This window comes from Molossus molossus, unplaced genomic scaffold (genome assembly GCF_014108415.1).
Source record: "Molossus molossus isolate mMolMol1 unplaced genomic scaffold, mMolMol1.p scaffold_m16_p_21, whole genome shotgun sequence".
NCBI lineage: Eukaryota > Metazoa > Chordata > Mammalia > Chiroptera > Molossidae > Molossus > Molossus molossus.
Genome location: NW_023425357.1, coordinates 22248753 through 22272468, shown reverse-complemented (window position 1 = coordinate 22272468; position 23716 = coordinate 22248753). Strand labels below are relative to the sequence as shown.

Below are 23716 nucleotides of genomic sequence, written 5' to 3'. Positions count from 1 at the left end.
TACTGTGTGCCAGGTTCTCAGCATCAAAGAAGTTTTAGTATTGTGAGCAATGGCAGGCCCCGGGCTCACATTCCTCTGTCCACAGGGGAGCTGTACCTCTTATCTATCGCTGAGTAACAACTCAGTCCAGAGCTTTGTGGCATAAAATAACCAACAACCATTTGCCCCGCCCCTCTCAGTGGGTCGGGAATTTGGGCAGTTCTGACTTAGGGTCTCTCGTGTGGTTTCAGTCCAATGATGACTAGAACTGGCACAGCAGGGGATTGGAGTAAATGATGGTTGACCAGGTGGTTGACCATATGTATGCCCTTTTGAGTCGTCTTAGGGCCTCTCCAGGTGGGCTAGCTTGGGCTTACGTGACAGCTGAAGACTTCGAGAGCAGGTGAAAAAATGTGGATGCTGCCTCGCCTTTTTGCCCCAGCCACAGAAGTCATGAAGTGACACTTCCACATGCTGTTGGTTCTAAGACAGCAATAGGCTGTGTCAGGTGAGTCCCTGGGAAGCAGGTGCTGAAACAGGGTTAAGGGTACAAGAGGCTTATTGGGGATAATGCCTGAGAAAGAACAAAGGGAAGAAGCAGGATGGGGCCAGAAAAGCCTTGAGACCACACTGTGGATGTGACACCTGTGAAGGGAAGGGCAGGAGGAGCCTCTAAGGGCAAAGCCAATTGGACAGTTGTGGCTCAACCAACCTCATCCTCTCGAGCAAAGATTGTCCACTAGAGGGCGCCCGTGTTAGAAATGGCCAAGCCTTAGACCAGGCCTTAGACCAGGCCCTGCTGAGTCAGGTAGGGCTGCGCAGGAAGGGCGTGGCCTTGACTTGAGCGCTCAGGTGTATGCTGCAGGCGCTAACAGTTGCAGGCGTCAGCTAACCACATGCCTTGCAGCTAACACCACACTTTTTTTTTTCAAGTTCAGATCAAATTTATTATTTTTTATTGAATTTATTGGGATGACATTGGTTCACAAAACCATGCAGATTTCAAGTGTACAACTCAATAAAACATCATCTGCACACTGCATCGAGTGCCTATCGCCCCAAGCAAAGTCTTTCTTAAAGGGCCATCTGAGGAGTGAACGGCCTGGCTGCTACACAAGCACAAGGCTGCTCAGATTCAAGGGGAGGGGAATTCGGCTTTACCCCTTGATGGAGAGTCAGTAAGATACTAGAAGAACGTGGGGGATGGGAATTATTATTACAGCCATCTTTGGAACATACAGTGGGCTGCAGTCCCTGAAACAAACGATGCACCTAGGAAAGTGCTATGGTGTCGGAATGATTATCTTATGCCCGGAAATCAGCCCAAAATGGGTTCGAATCTTAGCACTTCACTGGCCGACAGAACAGCTTGTTCAAATGCCCAAAGGTAGGCTAGAGCCCAGCACACTCGAGGGACTGAGCGGTGACTAGGGCCTAGGAGCAACAGGAGAGCTGGAGATGAGACTGTGGAACTAGACAGAGCGTCAGAACACAGAGGGCCGCGTGGGTCTCGGCTAGCTGTATGACCTTGCTGTATGACCATACTAGCTGTATGACCTTGGGCAAAATCCCATAACCTATCTGAGCCTCAGTTTTCTCATCTGTAAAATGGGGAAATAATAAAGTCCCTCCTGCATGGGGTTATCTGAGAATTGAATGAGATCAAACATGTTTTGGAAAGCTTGGCACTTTCCCAAACGTGTAGTCAGTGCTCAGAGAAATGCATGCCATCATCCGGCCGGTGTGGCTCAGTGGTGGAGCGTCGACCCATGCTCCAAGAGGTCGCTGGTTTGATTCCCGGTCAGGGCACATGCCCGGGTTGTGGGCCCCATCCCCAGTGCGGGACATGCAGGAGGCAGCCAATCGATGTTCTCTCTCATCGATGTTTCTATCTCTCTCTCCCTCTCACTTCCTCTCTCTCTAAAATCAATAAAGAAAATAAAAGTTTTTTAAATGCATGCCATCATTATTATTACTGAGCGGCAAGAAAATCCTAACCATCTAAAGTCACTTATTGTAAGGAGGAAGGGACCCATGTGTTGCAGAAGCCCCCAGGAATGTGTTGAAAACGCCTTAACAAATGAATTTATCTTCAACATTTCACAATAAGTTGGGTCTTGGTGAGAACCCCGAGTTATCAAGAAGAGATTAAATTGTATTTATCTAGTTACTGCCGCCAAAGATGGGAGACGTTCACCAGCACCTGGAATGACAGCCGGGTGCCACACTCTCTGGGCAAATGCTGTGCTTTGTTGCACGAGGGCCCAGAGCCGGCGCCGAGTAGATGCTCTCCAAATGCTCCTGGCATCCATCGCGTCTAATAAAGGATGAAGCGTAGCTTTCTGGAAGAGACACAAATTATGAAGCTAGATAAATATAGGTTCTTTTTTTTCCATCCAAAATGGAAATGGGGAAAATGTGGCTTTTTCTTCTTATTAAAGGTCACATGTGCTCATTGTAATAAAAAAAATTCAGGCAACTCAAAAATATATCTAAAAGGCAGAGTTTTGTTTTTTTTGTTGTTGTTGTTGTTTTTTTTTGGAGGGGGGTTTAAAAAATAAATAAAAGGCAGTTTAAAAAGAGAGAGAAATACCATCATCCAGAAATAACTTTTTTTTTTTTAATCCTCACTTGAGGATATTTTTCCATTTTATCTTCAGATAGAGTGGGAGGGACAGAAACAGAGAGAGAGAGACAGAGAGAGAGAGAGACAGAGAGAGAGAGAGAGAGAGATGTGAGAGAGACACATCGACTGGCTGCCTCCCACACGACCCCGAGCAGGGCCGGGGACCGAACTGCAACCGAGGTACATGCCTTTGACTGGAATCGAACCTGAGACTCTTTGGGCTGATGCTCAGCGGCTGAGCCAAACCAGCCAGGGCCAGAAATAACTACTACTAACATGCTGGTGAACTTTTTTCCAGAATGATTCTTTTTTAAAATAAAGATACAATCATGGTATAATAATATTTTGTACCCAGATATTTGTCACGTGGCAACTCACGATCAGCAAATGAACAAGAGTCGCCATATACTCCCACGGGGAATCAAAGCCGGAGGCAGGAACAGAGAGGGGCTCTCAGCAGCCATGCTTCTTGCCCTTTGCACCACCTCCCCTGTGTAGCCATGCAAGGTCCTTGCCGGCTTGGTCGAAGCTCCAGCTGCCCACCCTCTGCCCTAAGAAATGCCTGGTTTTCTGGCCCAAGGCCCACCCCTGTCCTGCTTAGCCCTTCCCTCTGGGTCCCTGTCAGCCATTCCTTTGTCCAGGGTCTCTTCTTGCCACTCTACACTCACCAGCATCACTGGGTTCCTCCCTCCTGTGTGCGACAAACAGGAGGACTGGCATCCCCCTGAGTTCCTTGAGTCACCAGCACTGTGCCAAGTACTCTGCACACAATGTCCCAGTCAGTTTCTACAACTGCTCTATGAGGGGTTACTGCCACCACTGCACCCATTTTACAGATGAGGAAGTTGAGGCTGGAGAGGTTGTAACTTGCCTCCAGTAAGCAGGTGGTGGCTCTAGGGTTTGAACACAGGAGCTAAGACTTGGTGTCTCTCTCTTTACCAGTTACTGACCAATTTGCCTTGTAGAACCAGGAAGGGGCAAGAAATGGAGAGAGAGGGTGTCCCCCCAAAATGTATGTGCACTTTGAATAATTATAAAGCCAGTGTTTATTAAAATGCATGTCATTTTCAAAATGTAATAGGATCTACAGACACCCTGTATATTATTGAGTGATTTCTCATAGTTTTTCTCATGTCACCGAAGTGCCAACCCTTTTAGGTAGTGTTGTTTTGTTTTGTTTCCGATGAGGAAACTAAAATAAAGCTCAAGGAAGTTAAATAACTTACCTGGAGTCTCACAGTTAATGAGCCACAGAACCATCGTTCCAACCCTCGCCTGTCTGGTACAGAAACTGCTTTGCTACAATAACCCAAGCTTGCTCCTCTCAACACATATCTAGAAGGGCTGCAGTCTTACCACGAAGAAACTGACCGTTGAGTAACCAATCACAAACGTGGCAGTGTGTTATGTCAGCTCTGGAGTCAGACTGCATGGGAAACCTTGGGCAAGTCACTTAACCTCTCTGTGCCTCAGTTTACTGTATCAGTAAAAATGCAGATTAAAGTAGAACCTACCTCTCAGAGTTGCTGTGAGGGTTAAAGGAAAGACTTTATGTGAAGTGCATAGGATAATGTCTGGCACCTAGCACGTTCAATAGCAAGCATTTGCTCTTATTAATAAAGACCAGAGTTGGAGCCAAAACATATTTTCCCCATTGCATTGCCTTTCGGAGCAAACAAAGCAAGCCTTGGAAGGTATGTAAGTTTCCTATTGCTGCTGTAACAAATGACCACAAACTTAGTGGTTTGAAACAACGCAGGCATTCTCTTACAGTCTGCAGGTCAGAAGTCCACCCGAGTCCTCACAGGGCAAACGTCACACAGGGCTGGTTCCTTCTGCAGGCTCCAGGGGAGACAATTTCCCTGCCTTTTACAGCTTCTAGAGGCCGGGGGCTCCTTCCTCCATCTTCAAATGTCTCTCTAATTCTAATTCTAATTCTTCTGCCTCCTTCTTCCACCTGGATAACCCAGGATGGTCTCCCCATCTCAAGATCAACTGTAATTCCATCTGCAACCTTAATTCTCCTTTTTACCATGGACCCGAACAGTCACAGGTTCCAGGATTAAGACATGGACATATTTGGGGGGACAGCATTCTGCTGACCACAGAATGGTACCTAGGAGTCCCTTCACCCCAGTCTCCATTCAACTTCTCTTTGCTCAAGCCTCCCTATCACAGTCCTGGGCCCTGTCCTACCAGCACCCCACAGCCCCTTATTCCACACACACACACACACACACACACACACACACACACACCCGCTTCCAACAGCAGGGAGCCTCAGAGGCTTCAGAATGAAGCACCTACAAGTCCTCACACTTGCTGACATTGACCACCTCACTCAGCTTGCCACTGAAGAATGTGTGGGAGACTCCCTGGGGACACTGACTCCATGACCTGTCACTACAATTCTGCTTCTCTTCCTATTGGCTCCAACGACAAGGTGTTTTCAAATTGCAGCAAAATTGTAACTCATTCCTCATCATTCAGTAACAGATATACATTAAGCAGCTACTTTGTACCAATTACTGGGTTAGGCAACAGTTGTCTAAAGATAAACGAGACAGACTCTAGGAGCTCAGGCTGGAGGCAGGCATGGGGGCGGAAGGCAGACATAAGTAAAAGACAAAGTGGTTGGAAACAAGTTTCCATTACTTGTTAAAGTGGAGCCCTGCAGCCCAGCAATTCTCCTCATAGGCATTTGCCCCATGACTGCACATCAGATTTACCGAATGCTTCCCTTTTTAAAATGCCAATGCCCAGGACCCACTCCAGACCAATTAAATCAGACCCTCTAGGTTGTGGCCCAGGCATCAGTAATTTTTTAAAGCTCCCAGGTGGTTTGGATGTGTGAGCAGTGTGCCCCAGGGGTTCTGATTTCATTGGACTGGGTGCAGTCTGGGTGTAAAATATTTTAAAGTCTCCCCACAAGATTCTAAAGTGCAGCAAAGCTTGAGAACCACTGGTCTAGAACTTGAGAAGCAGTGGTTCTCAACAGTGGGAGGGCTGCTTTGTCCCCCACGAGACATTTGGCAATTTCTAGAGACATTTTTGGTTGTCGCAAGTGGGATATGCTGCTGGCACCTAGGTAGAGGCAGGGATGCTGCTAAACATCTCACAATGTACAGGACAGCCCCCCACCCCAAAGAAGAATCCATAGTGTCAAGGTTGAGAAATTGGTCTAGTGAGACCCTTGGATGTGTACCCCAGGAGTGAAAGACATGTCTAAGGAGTAGCAAAAATTAACCAACCTGATACAACCCAAATGAAGAGATAAATCTACATTCATATTGTATATTCATAGCAGAGATGACTTCATTGAAGTATTGGTGGGAAGAAAGGCATAAATATACCAGTGAGAACAGAGACTTCCCTGGTGTGAGGAGGAAATCCCCAGAATTGTGACTGCATTCCCAGCTAGCTCAGTGAGTTCATGAGTCTCTTTTCTTTCTCGATTTCTTGTTAGTTTGACATTTCATGAGAAAATTCATTCTATTTGGTCTCTTTAAGCAATTTGGGTAACTCCAATAAAAGAAAAAAAATCAGTATGCATGAATGTAGTTCCTGCAGTATGATAGTATCCCCCCACCCCCACCCCAAACAAAAAAATTAGAAGCCACATAAATATCCAGACATGGCAAAGTAATTAAGAGATTATGGTACATCAACTCACTTGAATGTTATGTAGTCACTAAAAACTATAAGTATGCCCTGGCTGGTTTGGTTCAGCAGTTAGAGTGTTGGCCCGCGGACCAGAGAGACCCGGGTTTGGTTCCTGCTAGGGGCACGTACCTCAGTTGTGGTTTGTCCCCAGCCCCGGTTGGGGTCGTGTGGGTGGCAGCCAGTCGATGTGTCTCTCTCGCATCGATGTTTCTCTCTCTCTCTCTTCCTCCCTCTTTCCCTCTGGCTCTATCTGAAGATAAATGCAAAAATGTCCTTGGGTGAGGATAAAAAAAAAATAATGATAATTACGAAGGTGGATTATGAAACATAAAAAATGTTTGTGATATGATAGGAAGTGAAAACAACAGGAGATAAACAGGACAAACACAGTAATTACAAGTTGGAAAAATATATTGGTCTGTTGGCAAATACTGGAAGAATTTGCAGAAATAAAAATTCATAATTAAGATGCTAGAATTAGCCTGGCTGGTGTGGCTCTGTGGACTGAGCATCAACCTCTGGACTGAGAGATCCTGGTTCGATTCCCAGTCAGGGCACATGCCCAGGTCACGGGCTCAGTCCCCAGTAGGGTGCGTGCAAGAGGCAGCTGATTGATGGTTCTCTCACATCGATGTTTCTTTCTCTCTTTCCCTTCCTCTCTCTCTCTAAAAAAAATCAATAAAAACATATTTTTTAAAAAAATGCTAGAATTATGGGTGATTTTCCCCCCAAGATTTTCTTTAACACTTTTTTTTTTTATACTTAAGGTAGACATTTCTTGGGACAACTGCCCAGCCCATTCTCCTCTCCTCTGAACATTGTGTCCCCATCCAAAAGGATGACTCCCTCTCAGCCCTGCATGGTCCATATGACCCTGTATCCCAGCCAGGGAACCTGATCCCAGCTAGACCAATCAAATTATCTCTACTGATTGGCTAGAGAGATGCTAATCCCTCTGGGGCAGTGTTTTCTTTTAGATAAAATTTATATAACAAAATTCACCATTTTAACCATTTAAAAGCATGTAGTTCAGTGGTTTTTAGTACATTCGCAATATTGTGCAATCTTCGCCACTACTAATTCCAGAACACTTTCATCACTGAAAGAAACTTCATAGCTATTATCAGTGACTCCAAATTCTCCCCTTTCCAAGTGCTAGGCAACCAGTAATCTATTTTCTGTCTCTATAGATTTGCCTACTCTGGATATTTCATATAAATTGAATAATACAATATATGGTCGTTTGTTACCTGGCTTCTTTCAGTTGGCATAATGTTTTCAAGGTTCATCCATGTTGTAACATGTATCAGTATTTCATTCCTTTTTGTGGCTGAATAATATTCCATTTCATAGATATGCAGCTTTTGGTTTATCCTATTCACTAGTTCATTGATATTTGGGTTGTTTCTACTTCTTAGCTATTAGGAATAATGCTGCTGTGAAATTCATGCACAAGGTTTTCCGTGAATATATGTTTACAATTCTCTTGAGGGCCTAGGACTGGCATTGCTGGGCCATATGGTAACTCTATGTTTAATTCTTTTAGGTACTGTCGAAATGATTTCCAGAATGACCGCACCATTTTACATTCCCAACAGTGTATGAGAATTTCATTTTACACCCTCACCAACACATTTCCCTTTTTAAAAATTAGTGTTATCATTGCCAGGTCCTACATTTAAATGTCACCTTTTCAGAGAGGCCTTTCCTGATGACCCTGTTCATCGTGGGAAGTCCACCCTGGCTCTGCTATGTTATATGATTCCACCGTTTATTTGCTTTTATAGCACTCACCACAGCGTTTAGTTATGTTATCATCTGTCTCCTTCATTAGACTGTAAATTCCATGGGGCACGATCAGGTCTGTCTGGCTAATTATTTATCCCGGGGCCTCACGTAGAACCTGGCATATACCAAGTGGTTAATAAACACTTTGTTGGTTGGATGGATGGATGGACGGAAGGACGAATACTAAGGAAGGAAAAACAGTTTGGAGAGCTCCGCTCTAGAGAATGGAGGCGCATTTGCGGTGAGGGAAGAGGAGAGGGGGGCTGAGACAGAGACATCAGGTGACCCGGTGACAGGTCTTGGAAAAGAGGCCGAAAGCCGCTGCCCGCCCCGCCTCCGGGCCGGGACCTTTGGTCTCACTTGGCCTCGAGCACTCCGCCCCGCCCCCCCGCCGCTGCGTCCTCCAATTGGCCGCCGCCCCGCTCGTCCCCGCGCCTCAGCCAATGGGGCCGGCGCGCGCCGGAAGTCGGAATCCGGAAGCACGGCAGCAGTGGCGACAGTCACTTGGGCAGCTGCCTCCTGGCGCCATGCGAGGCTTAGGGCCAGGTCTGACGGTGCGGCGACTCCTCCCGCTGCGGCTACCCCCGCGGCCGCAGCGGTCGCCCGCACCCCGGCTGTCGAGCGGGCCGGCGGCGGTGGGCGCCCTGGAGCGGGCCATGGACGAGCTGCTGCGCCGCACCGTGCCCGCGACGCCGGTCTACGAGCTGCGGGAGAAGACGCCGGCGCCCGCCGAGGGCCAGTGCGCGGACTTCGTGAGCTTCTACGGCGGCCTGGCCGAGGTGGCCGAGCGCGCCGAGTTGCTGGGCCGCCTGGCGCAGGGCTTCGGCGTGGACCACGGCCAGGTGGCCGAGCAGAGCGCCAGTGTGCTCCAGCTGCGGGAGCAGCCGCGGGAGGCGGCCGTGCTGCTGCAGGCCGAGGACCGACTGCGCTACGCCCTGGTGCCGCGCTACCGCGGCCTCTTCCACCACATCAGCAAGCTGGACGGCGGCGTGCGCTTCCTGGTGCAGCTGCGGGCCGACCTGATCGAGGCGCAGGCCCTCAAGCTGGTGGAGGGGCCGCACGTCCGGGTAAGGCCCCGCCCGGGCCGCCCCGACCCCCTGTCAGCGGGGACAGCCCGGGTCGCGCCCCCGTCTTGCGCCCAGGTCCGCGGGCCCTTGGCAGCCCCTATATAGTCCTCACTGCTCCAAACACTATGCTTTCCCTGCCTAAAGCTGTGCACACTTCACTAGGAGTTACAGACCCGCCCCCCCCCCCAAACCCTGCCCATTCCTTCCCACACTTTTTGAATCCTTAGCTCCCTCTAATTATGTCTTGCTCCAGTCCTTACTGTGTAGTGCTTATTAAGTAAGGCAATAGCCTCCTTTTAAGAGACTGTCACGCCTCGTTCACGATTAGTATGCTTCATAAAGACCTACCATTTTAACTGAGAGGTTTCGTCTCTGTAGTATACTTGAACGAGTACCAAAATGAGCATCAGGCAGCCTTTCTAAAAACCTGGTCTGTGTCAGCACAAGTTAATTGTGCATCCATAATGTATAAGCCATTGTCCAAAGAAGTCCTGTGAAATGCACAGAGATGATTAGAACTTGAGGTCTCTACTGGCTAGGAGTCTGGGTGCCTTCTGGAATGTGATTCTTAGTGCCTAGGAGTCTGGAGACTTAGGTAGAATGTCACCTGTCTCAGAATGAAATCATCCCCCCATCGTCCTTCAACATGTGGCCATCCAGTGATTATCTTGAATGAGGCATGCCCTAGGCTCCCAGGTCACTTGGTCCAGGAGCTTCTTTTCTAGACTGGAAGAGTGCTTTTCATTCACTTGCTCATTGCATCCTCAGCAAGCCACAGGGAACTGTGTTCCAGATGCTGTGTTAAAGCTGGTGGAGGTCAAGTGCAGTGCCCAGAGTGCAGAGCTGGGGAGAGCACCACAACTCGATGTCCACCGTTGTGTACTTCGTCACTACACAGTGACTCTTGGAATTGGCCATTTAACTAGATCTGAAGGGATGTGTCCTCTTAGAATTTGCCTTTTCTCTAAAGTGCAGGGCGGAGAAAACAACCCAGTTAATTGGTGGCTTTGTTTTATGTAGTTTCACTGAATTAGGAGTCCAGTATTCTCCAGTTGTACTATATTCTCTTTCTAAGACTTTGTGCAAGCTTCTGTCTTATCAGCAATCCCAGTGCCCATCTTTCTCCAAAACCTTAGGTCAGTCTTGACTCCCTTGTTAAAAAAGCATCAAGCCTCACATGCCACAAGGATCACGTTGAGTGTCTTTCCTTTGGCATTTCTGATGCACACTGAACCATCCTGGACAACATTTCCATCTTTACTCTCCATTACTCGCTCTTCTTCATAGACTCACCTCTCCAGCCAAGCTGACTCTTGGATGGAAAGTTCCTGAACCCACATTCCTGTGTGATTCCTGCTTGGGAGGCCAGGTAGCATAAGAGCTGCCTCCACTCTTAGCTCATTCATTCATTCAGCGTTTCCAGCAACTGCAGCTCAACCCAGTTTTGAGCTTCATGGCATACATTATTATCTGCACCCACTCGCTTGGATTTTATATATCAACCACAGAATTTAGTGTTTGAAATGTACTGTTTCCCCTACCCCCTGCTAGATGATCAGCTCCTTGAAAACTGGGAACCTTGTCTTAAATTTCTTGCATAGCAAAATGATGAATGGAGCTTTAATATAGACTCTTGGGTGCCCTGCCATAAGACAAAGTCAACCCGCTAATCATTGCCATTTGTCTTGATGTCAGATTGCTCCACTCACAGAGTTCTGAGCCAGGAAGGAAGCCCAGAGGGCTTGGGAGGTGTCTGCACGGCCGAGAAAGACAGCAGCCATTCATACTGCCCTTGGCTGATTTCAGTGTGTTGGCCCTGGCTGATTATAATGCCTTGTCCAGTTCTAAATCCTCTGATTCTGACACATTACTGAATGTGTCTCCTTGCTCTTGCCCACACAAGAAAACATTTAGTTACTGTGCAGTAGAGAAGGAACATGGTGGCAGCTGAAAGCTGTGACATTGAGATGTGACTTGTGGGAAGAGAGGAGCTTGCCCTGGGGAAATCCAGAGCTGCCGGCAACACTAGGTCCTCAGATGTTCAGGGTTCCCTTGTTTTTTCCAACCAAGCTGTCCATACATGTGAGGGGAAAACCATGTATCTACAGGCAAAAAGCCACATGGAATAAAGATATTGCTTGAAAAAAGGATAAATAACAATGGCCTGATCTTTGCCTTTGTACGTGGTCTGGATACATTGAGTGCAGAAGCCTTTTTTAGTTTCTATCATGCCTCCTCCATGTTTTAACCTAGAAATCCTGTCCTTATATCTAGTACATCTGTTAGTGGCGAAACCTGATGATTCCCTTCTCCTTTGCTCTACATAGTTACATAAATTTTTAAAAATCACTATCATTGAAATCATTCAGAGAATAGGTTTCTTTAAATTCATAAAAATTGTCACTGGGATATGATATTGTAATCTATTACCAGAGTCACTTGATGTCCATCTTGATTCTCTCCTCTCTCATTCTGGATTTTGCATCCAAATTAAAGAGGTGATACAGCTAGCACTTTTCGCTTTTAGGAATTCAGTGTTAAAAACTACCAGAAGTCTGGCACATAAAGCTTTAGGGCAGGAGTCCCAGATCCACAGGAACCGGATGCCCTGTGACACCGGGGGAGTGGGGAACTCCTCCGCAGGTGCCCCACATGTCAGCACCCTTACTGTGTGCACGCAGCAGACACCCTGTCATACAGGCATGCTCCTTGCCTGGCCCCTGTTGACCTTAGGACTTGCTAGGTCAAGTCAAGTGAACACACACTGTTTTACATGAGCTGCTGTGGCCTTGGTCCTGAGCATTAACCTGGAATGGATTCGGTCCACTGCATGCCTGGCACGTGTTCTCATTTCCTGGAACCTGTAGGGTCCAAAGGCACTTCAGAATAACCAATGTGAGGCCAAACAGGATGCTGATTCTCTGCCTTTGACCGACAGTGAGTAAAGTGGAAGCAGCTCTGGGTGGGGAGGTAAGAGGCAGGTTCCCAGTCCTCTCTTTGTCACTCACTGGTTAGAGACATGATTTTAGGTGACCTTATTCAAGTCACTTAAGTCCCTGGGCCTGTTGGTTCTGCACTGAGGTGAGAAATTCAGCTGGTGGTGGACATGCTCAAGGTCAGCCAGCTTCTCTTCTAAGAAATGCCCTGAGGGATATGGTGGAACTTTGCCAAGAATCCATTTGACGAATGAGAGTGGGTTTGTCAAGACCTCGGCTCTGGCCAAGGGTTGTGATTATTGGAAATGTAGGGGAATACAGAAGAAGGACACTCCATTTGGAGTGTTGCCCAGCATGGGACCAAAGGCACGAGGCCAGACAGGTCTCTTTCCTTGGCTAGTCAGACACATTTCTCTTCTCTCCCATGGGGATCTTAACCTTTAGTTCAGAGTCAGTTTCAAGTCTCTGCTGGGAGGATACAGTGCCACATGGAAGAAAGTTTTTACAACCTGGCAAAGGTCAAGTATCTGTATTGTGTTTTGACATAGTAGATCCGATACACAGATGCCTCCTAAACAGAGTGCCCTGTAAATGTGTAGGTGGGTGCTCAGCTCGGCTTATGGGGTGTGAGGGTGTGAGTGTGGAACATGGGGGGGAGCAGGGTTATGTGGGGGGGGGGGGGTCTGTAATTTCTGTGTGTGTTAGTTTATAGGCTTTTTGTTTTTTTCCCCAGAGACATTCCCAAAGGCCCATTTGGGTTAAAGAGTTAGGTTTCTTAGATAAAATCCCCAATGAAATGGAACTGAACCCCATTTTGGCAGGAGTTCTGAGTGCTCTTCAGCGGCTGTGGGCACTAGGGGGAAGTTGGCATTTAGAAAATGGAAAGGTTTCTTGATGGGCGATTTAGACAGAAATTATGGTGAGATGAGAGGTGTGCAAGCCCTTATAGAAGAACAGGAGGGACTACGCATGTGTGACACACAGCATCCTCACCGTCACAATGCCCAACCTAGGTAGACCCTGTCGTACCACCTTTTTGGTGGCTTGTCTTAAGTTAGTATAGTGGTCCTTGTTGGTTCTACATTCTGTGCTTAGCTAGACAAAGTTAACATTTGTAGATAGGAAGGTGTGCCCCAGCCACCTGGGGGACAGCAGCTTGTGTGAGTTGGAATCGTGCCTGAAATGTGGTAGCTTCAGTACTGTGACCCTTTCCGGTAACTTTCAGCTCCCTCCTCCCGGGGCTTCTGAGCAATGAAAAGTAACTCTCCTTCACATAGCAAAAATGAGGAGATCTTGATAGCCAAAAACTTCAGAGGAGCGCGTGGGACACAGCTTTTTCTCTGCTGAACTAGAGAGTTGGCTGGCCTTCTGAACAGTGTCACCCAGGATAACCAGAATTGGCAGTGCAGAAAAAATGGAGACCTAACACTAACTTTGGCATTGCCGCTATATTCCCAGCAGTTGTATTTCTGAGTCTTGGATTGTTGCTAAATGGCTGCAGGATTAATGAGCAGAAAGCATAAGCGATTTCTTTCCCTCCTGCTCTATGTGAGCCAGTAACCTTGCTGCGTGGGGTGGCCCAGTCCAGCCTGAACAGTTTCTTGCCATGTCAGGACTAAGCAGTGGAGACTTGTAACCTTTAACCCAGATTCTCAGTTCTTGTGACCAGTGTCACATTTTATAGCTGTCAAAAGCCCAAAATAGAATGAATAGACTTTTAGATGGGGAGCTTTCATCGGCCAGCTCATTTCTTTAATAACTAATACTGAATTAATACTGAAACTAGATACTTCCAGCTTTTTATGAGTATAATAGAGATGCCAGTTCATCTTACATGGAGTTGGGCTAATCCACTTCTAACTATTTAGTGCAGAGGAAACTATGCAGAATTTAATTAATGTGTTTGCATTTTTCAGGAGAGAGGGTCTCTGGTTTTTAACAGACTCAAGAGTATGTGAGGACCCCAGGAAGATTAAGAACCATTGTAGTCAAATGCAGTAAATACAGTTTTATAAGGAGCCATCCTGTATTGCCTAGCAAATGACATCTCATATTCTCCCTTCCTGCTACTTCCTAATCCCCATTCTCCAGCTTTTCTTCTTCTTCATTTGATGTCAGTCTGCTAGCCGTCTTCCAATGGAAGGCCCCACCGAATGCTTTGGGAACTAGAGGAATGAATTAGAAATGACCTGTGTGCTTCAAAGCTTAGAACCAAGTAAAGGAGACTAGATTATAGAGTCAATCAAGAGTTAAAAGGAGCCTTGGATGGTTTGGCTTAGCGGTTAGACCGTCGACCTGCAGTCCGGAGAGACCGGGTTCGGTTCCCGCTGAGGGTGCGTACCTTTGTAGCAGTTTGTCCCCGGCCCTGGTTGGGTCCTATGGATGGCAACCACTCGATGTGTCCCTTTCACGTCGATGTTTCTCTCTCTCTCTACCCCTCCCACTCTATCTGAACAAAATAATCGAAAAATGTCCTTGGGTGAGGATAAAAAAAAAAAAGAGTTAAAAGGAATTGCAAAGGTAATTCTGTCCAATTGCCTACTGGATGCTTAAATCCTTTTTAAACAATCCTCACCCAAAAATATGTCTTTATTGATTTTTAGAGAGGAAAGGAGAAATATCGGTGTGAGAGAGAAACATTGATCGGTTGGCCTGCACGCACCCCGACTGGGGATTGAACCTGCAGCCTTTTGGTATATGGGACAATGCTCCAACCAACTGAATCATCCGGCCAAGGTGCTTAACCCAGCTCCAGCTCCACCAAGTTGTTGTCAACCCTGTGCTCTGGCACTTCCGTGGGGAGATTCACACTCTCCTAGGATGACATCTGTGGACAGCCCTTGCTATTCAAAAGCTCTTTGAACTCAGTCCGAGTCCAACTGTGTCTCCCCCTATATTGATGCCCTCTCCTTGCCACTCTGGCTGTGAGGACGCTTACTGCTGTTACCTGTTGAGTGTGGTCACAGCAGGCTAAACAGATGCCTTTGCCCCTGTCCTTTCTTTATGCACTTCTTGTTCTATTCTTGCTTAGAAGGTTTCAGTGCAAATTATCTTTGATGGGAAAGTTGACTCAGTCTTCAGAAGTAGATTAGATGTAAGTAAGTGAAGTGAAATTAGAATAATTTTATCAAATCTGAACTCACTGATTGCCAGATACAATATTTTATGCCCCATTAAGGGAGGAAAATAAAATGCTACCAGTTGCGACCCGCCATCATTTGAAAGATGCATCCTGACTTCAGAGATGTTAAGACACGGAAGTGCGCATCTTAGAGTTGATGGAGTAAGGTACCTGGACAGTACCTGCTTCCAGGAAACGAGGAAGGATGTTGTGGCGTATCAGCCGTTCCTGAGGGCATGGGGACTTGAGCTCTGTGCTGCCTGAGTTGGTGCTTCTTTTATGGTACACCATTCGGTGTTCTATTAACTTCGTGTGTTTAGTTGTTCACTGCAGTGAATGGATTGGAACCTATTTGATTTGGGAAACCTGATTCAAGTTGAATACTCCCATTCAGCTGTCTTACAGACTGAAGTAGTCAGGTCCAAATGGAGCCCTGAATTCGTGTATCTTGGTTGAGATAAGAGCTCAGTAGTGCTGTCTCCAAAAAGGCCATTTAGAGAAGCATCTTGCACGGTCTCCTTTGATCTCACATTTTCATGTTTTAATTCACTGTGCTGGCAACAATGCAGAGATGGGCTCGGAAGAACTGACATTTTCTCTCTTTTCTTCAGGAAATGAATGGCGTGCTGAAAGGCATGCTCACAGAATGGTTTTCCTCGGGGTTCCTGAACCTCGAACGGGTGACCTGGCATTCACCATGTGAAGTGCTCCAGAAAATCAGTGAGTAAGTATTTAGGGTTTCACGTTTCTTATATTGTAGCCGAAAGTCAGTCTCCATTCACATGTATGTTTTGTTTCCAGCCTAATAAAACCTAAACACAGTATTCACAAATGCTGTGGCTGACACAGAGGTGATGTCAGATCATGGAGGAGGAAGGAGCACAGAGAGAGACTGGTGATTTCCCCAGCAGACCTACACGCAGAGTCTCATTATGTCCGCATCCTCATATTTAAAGCATACGACCCCCCTTTTTCCCAAGACGCCATTATCAGAGCTGTATGAATTCACCGAACCAAGCATTTGTATTAATGATCCAAATAGCATCTGTCTCATCTAGTTGTTAAAATTTCTCCCTTGGAGAAAATCTCTAAATTAACAATATCGCACGTAATCCCAACATGTCCAAGACACAGTAAAATGCAGGCTAGCATGTCATGGTGGTTCTCACAAACGGGAGCTCATCTCGCCTCAGGATCTTCACATTGTGCTGTCTCATAACCTAAGGTTCAGAAAGGGGTGTACTGTTTGGAGAGTAACCGACTGGAGGGCTGGTAGTACCTGCTGCCTTTTCACGTGGTGAAACAAAATAGTGGTTGGCAGACGTTGCTAGCCACAGGGAACAAAGGGATGTGTGTTTGCAACATTGACTTCAAACTGTAGATTCAGAGGAAATAAAAGACATAGAATGTTCAGTGACTGAGCATCCGGCTAGGTTTCTGCGTTACAGTCCGCTGCATAGCTGCTTCCCAAGGGCCTCGCAAACATGGCTTAAGACCAGGTATTAAAAATCAGAGCACAGTTTTGTGTGTGAAATGGTCGTTAATTGCAGTTCCTTTCAGTCACTGCTGTTTCACATTAAAATGATTTTCTTTCAATTTTCCTGAAGAGGCCATTGAAGCTGTGTTTAAAGGACTCATTTGACTTTAGTGAATAATATGAATCAGAATCAGCCACGGTTATTTAACTTGGAAATTGAACATTTGTCTTACCTCATTCTAATCTTCTCATCAGGTGTGAGGCTGTGCATCCTGTAAAAAATTGGATGGACATGAAACGACGCGTTGGACCATACCGAAGATGTTACTTCTTTTCTCACTGCTCAACCCCCGGGGAGCCCCTGGTGGTCCTGCATGTGGCACTGACCGGCGACATCTCCAACAACATTCAGGTACCTGTGGCGGTCAGTCCAGGACAAGGCAGGCGTCCGGCAGAGCCCCTGGAGGTTTTTTAAACTTGGGTTTATGCCCTTTTTCGAAAGGCTTTTGTGGATTTTTGAATGGCTAGATAAAACCCTAATTTTTTTGGCTACAGAATATAGATGTGTGGTACGCAGATGGTTTTGAAATGAGGAGAGCATGCATCTGGGTCTACTGACTTCGAGTTGAGATGGGGTTGAAGTCCATTACAGAACATTTTTTTTATCCTTATCCAAGGACATTTTTGCATTTTTCTTCGATAGAGCAGGAGAGAGGGAGGAAGAGAGAGAGAGAAACATTGACGTGAGAGAGACACATCAGCTGGCTGCCACCCATATGACCCCAACCAGGGCCTGGGACAAACCGCAACTGAGGTACGTGCCCTTAGTGGGACCTGAACCTGGGACTCTCTGGTCCGCGGGCCGACACTCTCACCGCGAGCCAGACCGGCCAGGGCTGTTACAGAACATTTTTGTGAAGCAGAGAAGAGCTGTGAGGGCAGAAGAGAAGGGGGTGCGCATGGTTCAACTGTTCAGCATTTAGTAAGCCTTTGGGCAGTGGTAATGGCATGTGATTGGACAAGAGACTCGGTGCTGTGTGCCTGACACAGGCCCAGTGCTCTTCCCGGTGAGTGGAGGTGATGGGAGCCGTGTTTGACAGGCCCTGCCGTGGCGAGCCTGGCTTCCCCTTAAGGCTTTGGCGAGAATGTCAGACATTTCTGCAGGTGCATGGGCGCAGAAGAAGAACCAGTGTGGGCCTGGGAATAGGAGAGCAGATCTTGATGAAGGTAAAGACCAATGAAGGGACATAGGGGCACCGGGTCACAACCAGTTTACTTAGACCAGGTGGCCGCGGTGGGCTTGGGTTTTGACATGGGAATGGCCTGTTTGGAAGCTGGAGAGATGATGCTAGGTGACAGGATGGGCCCTCTCGGTGGCATTTCTAGTATCAGAAGGTAGAGAAATCAAGCAGGCAAATGAGCAGGTGTTCTTGATCACCAGGGAGAAATCCCTTACAGTTTTGTGTTTTTCAAGTCGGCACACTCTTACACTAGAATTTATTACAACCTCTCTCAGGACAGTTTGGTGATATCTATTAAAATATAAAACGTGGCATTCCTTTGACCTAAAAATGTCAGTTTCAGGAATTTATCGTGGGCAGAGACCCCGACCCAGGAGTGCAGGCGCTCGCAGCACGGTCTAAAGGCTGGAAAGATACCCTGCGTGTCCGTCTGCAGAGGATGCATGAAAGGGATGATGGCTGTCCAGCTGGTGCATCTCGCATGCGTGGGATTTCTGGGAGTGCATTCGAGTCTTGGTTTAGTTTCATAGTTTTGACATGGAAAGCCAACATTGACAAACTAGTGCATAAAAAAATCAGGTTACAGAATAGCATGTGCAGTATGATCTGATTTATAATATTAATATTGATTGAGCATTTGCTCTGTGTGTGCCAGCCCGCCAAGTACATTCAATGTATTGCTGCTCACCGCACCCTGCGAGTTAGATATTTGCAGCATTGTTAATGATTGTCCTCATTTTAGACATGAGAAAACTGAGGCTTAGGGGAGCTTTAGTGATTTACCTGCAATGAATAGTTAAACATGGGACCTGGATTCCAACCCAGCCCACATCCTAGCCCTGAGGGCAGCCACCTTCTGCGTGTGGAGAATTGAACATCTAGGCCTGTGAGAATGCATGTGTTTGCAGTTTTGTGTGTGCATATATTTAAGTAGCCAGTGAGATAGACCTGGAAAGGTGTTCATCAAACAGTTTACAGCAGGACTTGGTGTTAGGTTTCGGAGTAGTTTGTTTTTTTCTTTGTGCATTTATTCTTGCCTCTTGCATATTATGCAGATCTCATTTCTATAAACAAGGACAGATTCTTTCTATTTTGAAAACTTTAGAAAAAGATGTGCTGGAAATTTTTGAATAAGAAACCACAAGGTAACCTACAGACTTCTTGAAAAGCAGTTCACCCCGATGAAGACTAGCGATGGTGGGACGTGAGCTCTGGCCTTCGAAGCGCGGCGTTCTTCCATCAGACGACGTGTAGGAGAGGGGCTGGCCGCCGCCCCAGTGTCAGTGCCTCTGTCCCACCAGCTACTCACTTTCCTTAGGCAGCGGTTCTCACCTCTTCAGGAGTCACAGAAAAGACCCTTTGACTCTCTGACGGGGTGGAAGCTAAGGACGTGTTCCCCAGACCTGCACATCCCATCCACAATTTCAAACCACGTGTGAGCCCCAGACCTCATCATGGGCTCTGGACCAGCCACCCCAGCTTCAGGACGCAAACGTAGCTGGTGGAAGTTCGAGTGGTTAAATGTGCTCAGAAGCTGGTGCCTGCCTCAAAGCAGACAGAGGGCAGCCACCGATTCCACCACTGTCAAGAGACCTGCACGGTATTACGGTTCAAAACACCCCGCAGTCAAAACTCAGAGCTAATCAAGTCAGGCTTAGCAAGTCGTATCTTAGAGTACTTTGCAGATGTGTGTTTTCATGGAGGAAAAACAAGAATGTGGCACCAAACCCAAAAGGTCCATAGGAAAGCCAGGAAAAGGTAAATGTCCTAAAAGAAAAATGATATAGGACTCACTGGTCTCTCGAGAAATCTACAACCCTGTAGTTCAGAGAAAAGGAGTGAAGATAACTAACGGGAACCAGCGGCCTAGACAAAGGATAGGGGTGTTCTCTGGGTGTGGAAGGGGAGCAGAGTAATCAAGTTTCAGTTTGCACAAAGGCCTGAAAAAAACAAAAAGGACATAAATTGCTATTCAAGTTTGCACGAGACTTTGAAAGAGAGAAGTGACGCCACACGAGCAGACAGCAGGGACGCTGTGCAGCCCCCACCTGCAGGCAGGTTCCCGACCAGACCAGACAGCGTCGGTCTCCACAGCCTGGTCCTCGGGGAGGGGGCACTGCGGTCTCTCTCAGTCCCCCTCTGGGAGGGTCTTCTCATGGCCCGAGGTGAAAGGGCGAGAGAGCATCCAAGCCCGCTCACCACCGTCATCCATGTTTTGCAGGCGATAGTGAAGGAGTGTCCTCCGTCGGAAACAGAGGAGAAGAACAAAATCGCCGCCGCCATGTTCTATTCCATCAGTCTTACCCAGCAGGGGCTGCAGGGGGTGGAGCTGGGGACCTTCCTCATAAAGCGAGTGGTGAAGGAGCTCCAGGTGAGTCCTCTTACCTGCTGCCGAGGGTCAGCTACAGGTCTTAGGGTTGGTGAGGGGTGAGGGGTGCAGCCGTGGGGGGGGGGTGCGGGGGGCACCAGAGGGACGTCCTCGGAGCCCTGAGCCACTCCAGGGAGGAGAAGCGGCCTCAGGAACCTGGCTTCTCTGTTAGCCACCAGTGCAGATGTATCGGGAGGATGTCAGCGACCCGGGACCTCGCCTTCTAATTTCCCTGTGTTGTCGCCACGTAGTCATGAGGAGCGCTGCCTTCCGTTCTCACCTGTCCCAGTTTGGATGGTACCTTCTGTGTCATTTTAGCCACACCAGACTGTCTCCTACCACCCTTGCCCACACTCTCCAGGCTTCTGGCCCCTGACATTTCATCGGCTTGGCCTTGCTCATCGTTTGAGGGAGTGTTGAGCTTAGAGACCAGGCAGCTTAAAAAAGACTGGCTTTAAAATGCGTGCGAACGTCCGTCTCTCGATTGCCCTGGGAAGAACACTCGAGCGTCCTGCGACAGCAGTGTCGGGGGTCACGCTGCACTTGGGCTTTCTGAAACTCTCAGGCAGGCTAGCTAGGATGAGTACAGTCTAGTCTAATAGTTAATAATGGGTCTGCGAGTGGTAGTCTCTGCTTTGGGTAGTTTCAACACAGCTGCAGCCAAAGCTCTTCCCAGAGAGTGACAGAGTGGAACTAAAATGTTCACGTGCTTCGTGCTGAATCCACAGTCAGGGTTAAAGCTGAGCGCCCGGGCTCCAGGTGGAGCCAGCTTCACTGAATCACTCTCTGCCGCTTTGCCCCAGAGGTGCTAAGAAGCCACTTCGAATTAGTATCAGTTTCTTATTTCCTTCTTTGCTGAAGGTGTAAATGAGTGGGCAGGAAGAAGGTGAACGGGGGGGGGGGGAGGGGGGGGCGTACAACAGGCCATCAAAAGGGAACAGAGTCCGGGGTTCTGGGGAACTCCCCCCAGGCTCAGTTTCTCAGTCAGCTGGGGGCAGCCCCTGGGCCCAGGAGCCATCCTGACGGCTGGCTGGTTGGCCGGTTGGCCGCTCGGCCGCCGCCCGCTCTGAGCAGCCGTCATCCAGGAGCACCCCGAGGAAGCGTGGCCCTCCCCACCGCAGCCTCACCGGGTTGCACACGAGCCTGAGCCGCCTGAGCCCCGGGCCGGCAGCACGGCCAGGGGAGAGGGGCAGTCTCATCTTCGGATACTGTTCTGTGATTGAAATTGTTATTGGATTTTAACAGTGAGAAATGGTCATGATATAAGTTCATAAAACAAGATATAAAAGTCTCACCCACGTAGAAACCGCCCAGAGAAAGACCGGAAGGAGTTATACTTGATCAGACTGTTGCGAGCAGTCATCTCAGAGCAGAGGAGCTATGTTTTCTTGGCTCTGTCACAAATCTTTTTAAAAAATGTTTATAGTAAGCCCATACATTACATTTATAAATGAAAAATACTGGATTTAAACAAAAATGATTGTTGAGATCTCTGTAATTTGAATAATGATGATTGACCTGTATCATCTGATGTGGAGAAAGAGCCACATCCTCTGCACCCGTGGCTCAGGTGGGCAGTTACTTACTCAGCAAACAGTCGCTGAGCACGTGTGTGCCAGGCACCAGACCACGTCGTGTGGCTGCAGAGATGTCCACGGAGGAGGTGGTGCGCCAGAGAGATGAGGTCCGGGGTCAGAAAACGGCCCACCAAGTCCTCCGACGTGCCACCTGATCAGTGGTGCGGATGGAGACACCCGTAAAGGCTTGCCGCGGGGACTCAGGATGCCCCCAGGGCCTGGCACACATCGGATTCTTAATGAATGTTCCTTAAAAGAAGAAAATGAATGCACATCAAATATCACTTTGTAAACTACACAGCAGCGTACACAGGTTAATGATACACAAATGATAAATGGGCAGGTGTTTCTGTATCGATGACACCCCGCTGAATTTTCTGTGTGTGTGTGTTTTCTCCACCTTCCTTCCCCCCCCTACCATGCCTTACAGAAAGAGTTTCCTCACCTTGGGACGTTTTCAAGTCTGTCTCCTATACCTGGCTTCACCAAATGGCTCCTGGGGCTCCTGAACTCACAAGCAAAGGATCATGGGAGGAATGAGTTATTTACAGATTCGGAGTGTAAAGAAATCTCGGAGATCACAGAGGGTTCCATTAATGAGACCCTCAAGGTCTTTCTCAGCAGCAACGAATGGGTGAAGTCTGAAAAGCTGGTCAGGGCGCTCCAGGCTCCCTTGATGAGGCTCTGTGCCTGGTACCTGTATGGAGAGAAGCATCGGGGCTACGCCCTGAACCCCGTGGCAAACTTCCACCTGCAGAATGGAGCTGTGATGTGGCGCATCAACTGGATGGCCGACCTCAGCCTCAAGGGCATCACTGGCTCGTGCGGCCTGATGGTCAACTACCGGTACTTCCTGGAGGAGACGGCCACAAACAGCACCGCCTACCTCGGCTCCAAGAACATCAAAGCTTCTGAGCAGGTCCTCAACCTGGTGGCCCAGTTCCAGAAGAACAGCAAACTTTAAACCTTTCTGAAGCAGACGGAGACATCCTTTTCTGGGTGGGTCGGGGTGGCGATGTATAGAAGGGAACTCTCAGTAAAGCCGAGTTACACTGTGTTCTCTTGCCCGCAGCAGGGTTACACTGGCAGGCCGGGCCCTAACTTGCATTATGCAGTCCCTGACTGTGGTGGGTACAGGTGGACACGGACTGGGTGGGGATGCAGTGCTCTCTCCAGAAGACTCTGCTGTTGCTGTGGCCCGGCTGCCTGCCCGGGGTCGGGGCTGCGGCACCTGTCTTTAGAAAGCTTCCGGATCCTCTGCTGGTGGTTGTCCCAGGTGGATCCGCCAGCCTCACAGGCCGGGGGCCCAGGTGAGAACAGAGTTTTCTTCGTGCTCACAGCATAATTCAGCCGTGGGGACTCCAGCCATCGCTCTCCACTTACGGCAAAGGGATAGAGGACTCACTACGTTTTACTACTTATATTTTGGAGATCACAAATGTCTGGAACGGTTCATGACTTTGCACAAAGTTTACTACGTTAAATCACCGAACACAAAATGTGGTGTTCTCAGGGCTTAAATTCAGTTATGGACTTTTAAATTTTAGTGATTCAAGTTCATAATGAACTTTATAGTAAAGAACAAGTTTGTTCTGTGAATCATTAAACACATGATTATTTAAGATCACGTGGTGGTTGTCTTTGAAGTCTGAGACCTCATAAGTTGGAATCAGCTCTGAAACGTCAGCTGCTGCTTTGGTCCCCAGCCAGCCCGTTGGCATGTTTGGGCTCTCCATGCAGAAGGCCTGGTGCGTGTGGCCGTCTTCAGAGGCGAAGTGGGAAATGGCACTGTGGTGGTGGGAAGAAGGAGGGCGGGCGTGTCTGTGTTTGCAGTGTCTGCCCTGTTCTCCGGCCAACAGGTCGCCTTGCCTTG

General features: G+C 48.0%; 1 protein-coding gene across 1 annotated transcript; it reads left to right on the top strand.

Annotated features, from left to right (window-relative positions):
• Positions 1-8569: 8569 nt before the first annotated feature.
• On the top strand, positions 8570-23450 carry MLYCD (malonyl-CoA decarboxylase). Its single transcript, XM_036275954.1, has 5 exons — positions 8570-9123; positions 15792-15904; positions 16913-17069; positions 20120-20269; positions 22274-23450. Exons 1-5 carry the CDS (start codon positions 8584-8586, stop codon positions 22805-22807), a joined length of 1494 nt encoding a protein of 497 aa, XP_036131847.1. The 5' UTR covers positions 8570-8583; the 3' UTR covers positions 22808-23450.
• The last annotated feature ends 266 nt before the right edge of the window (positions 23451-23716 follow it).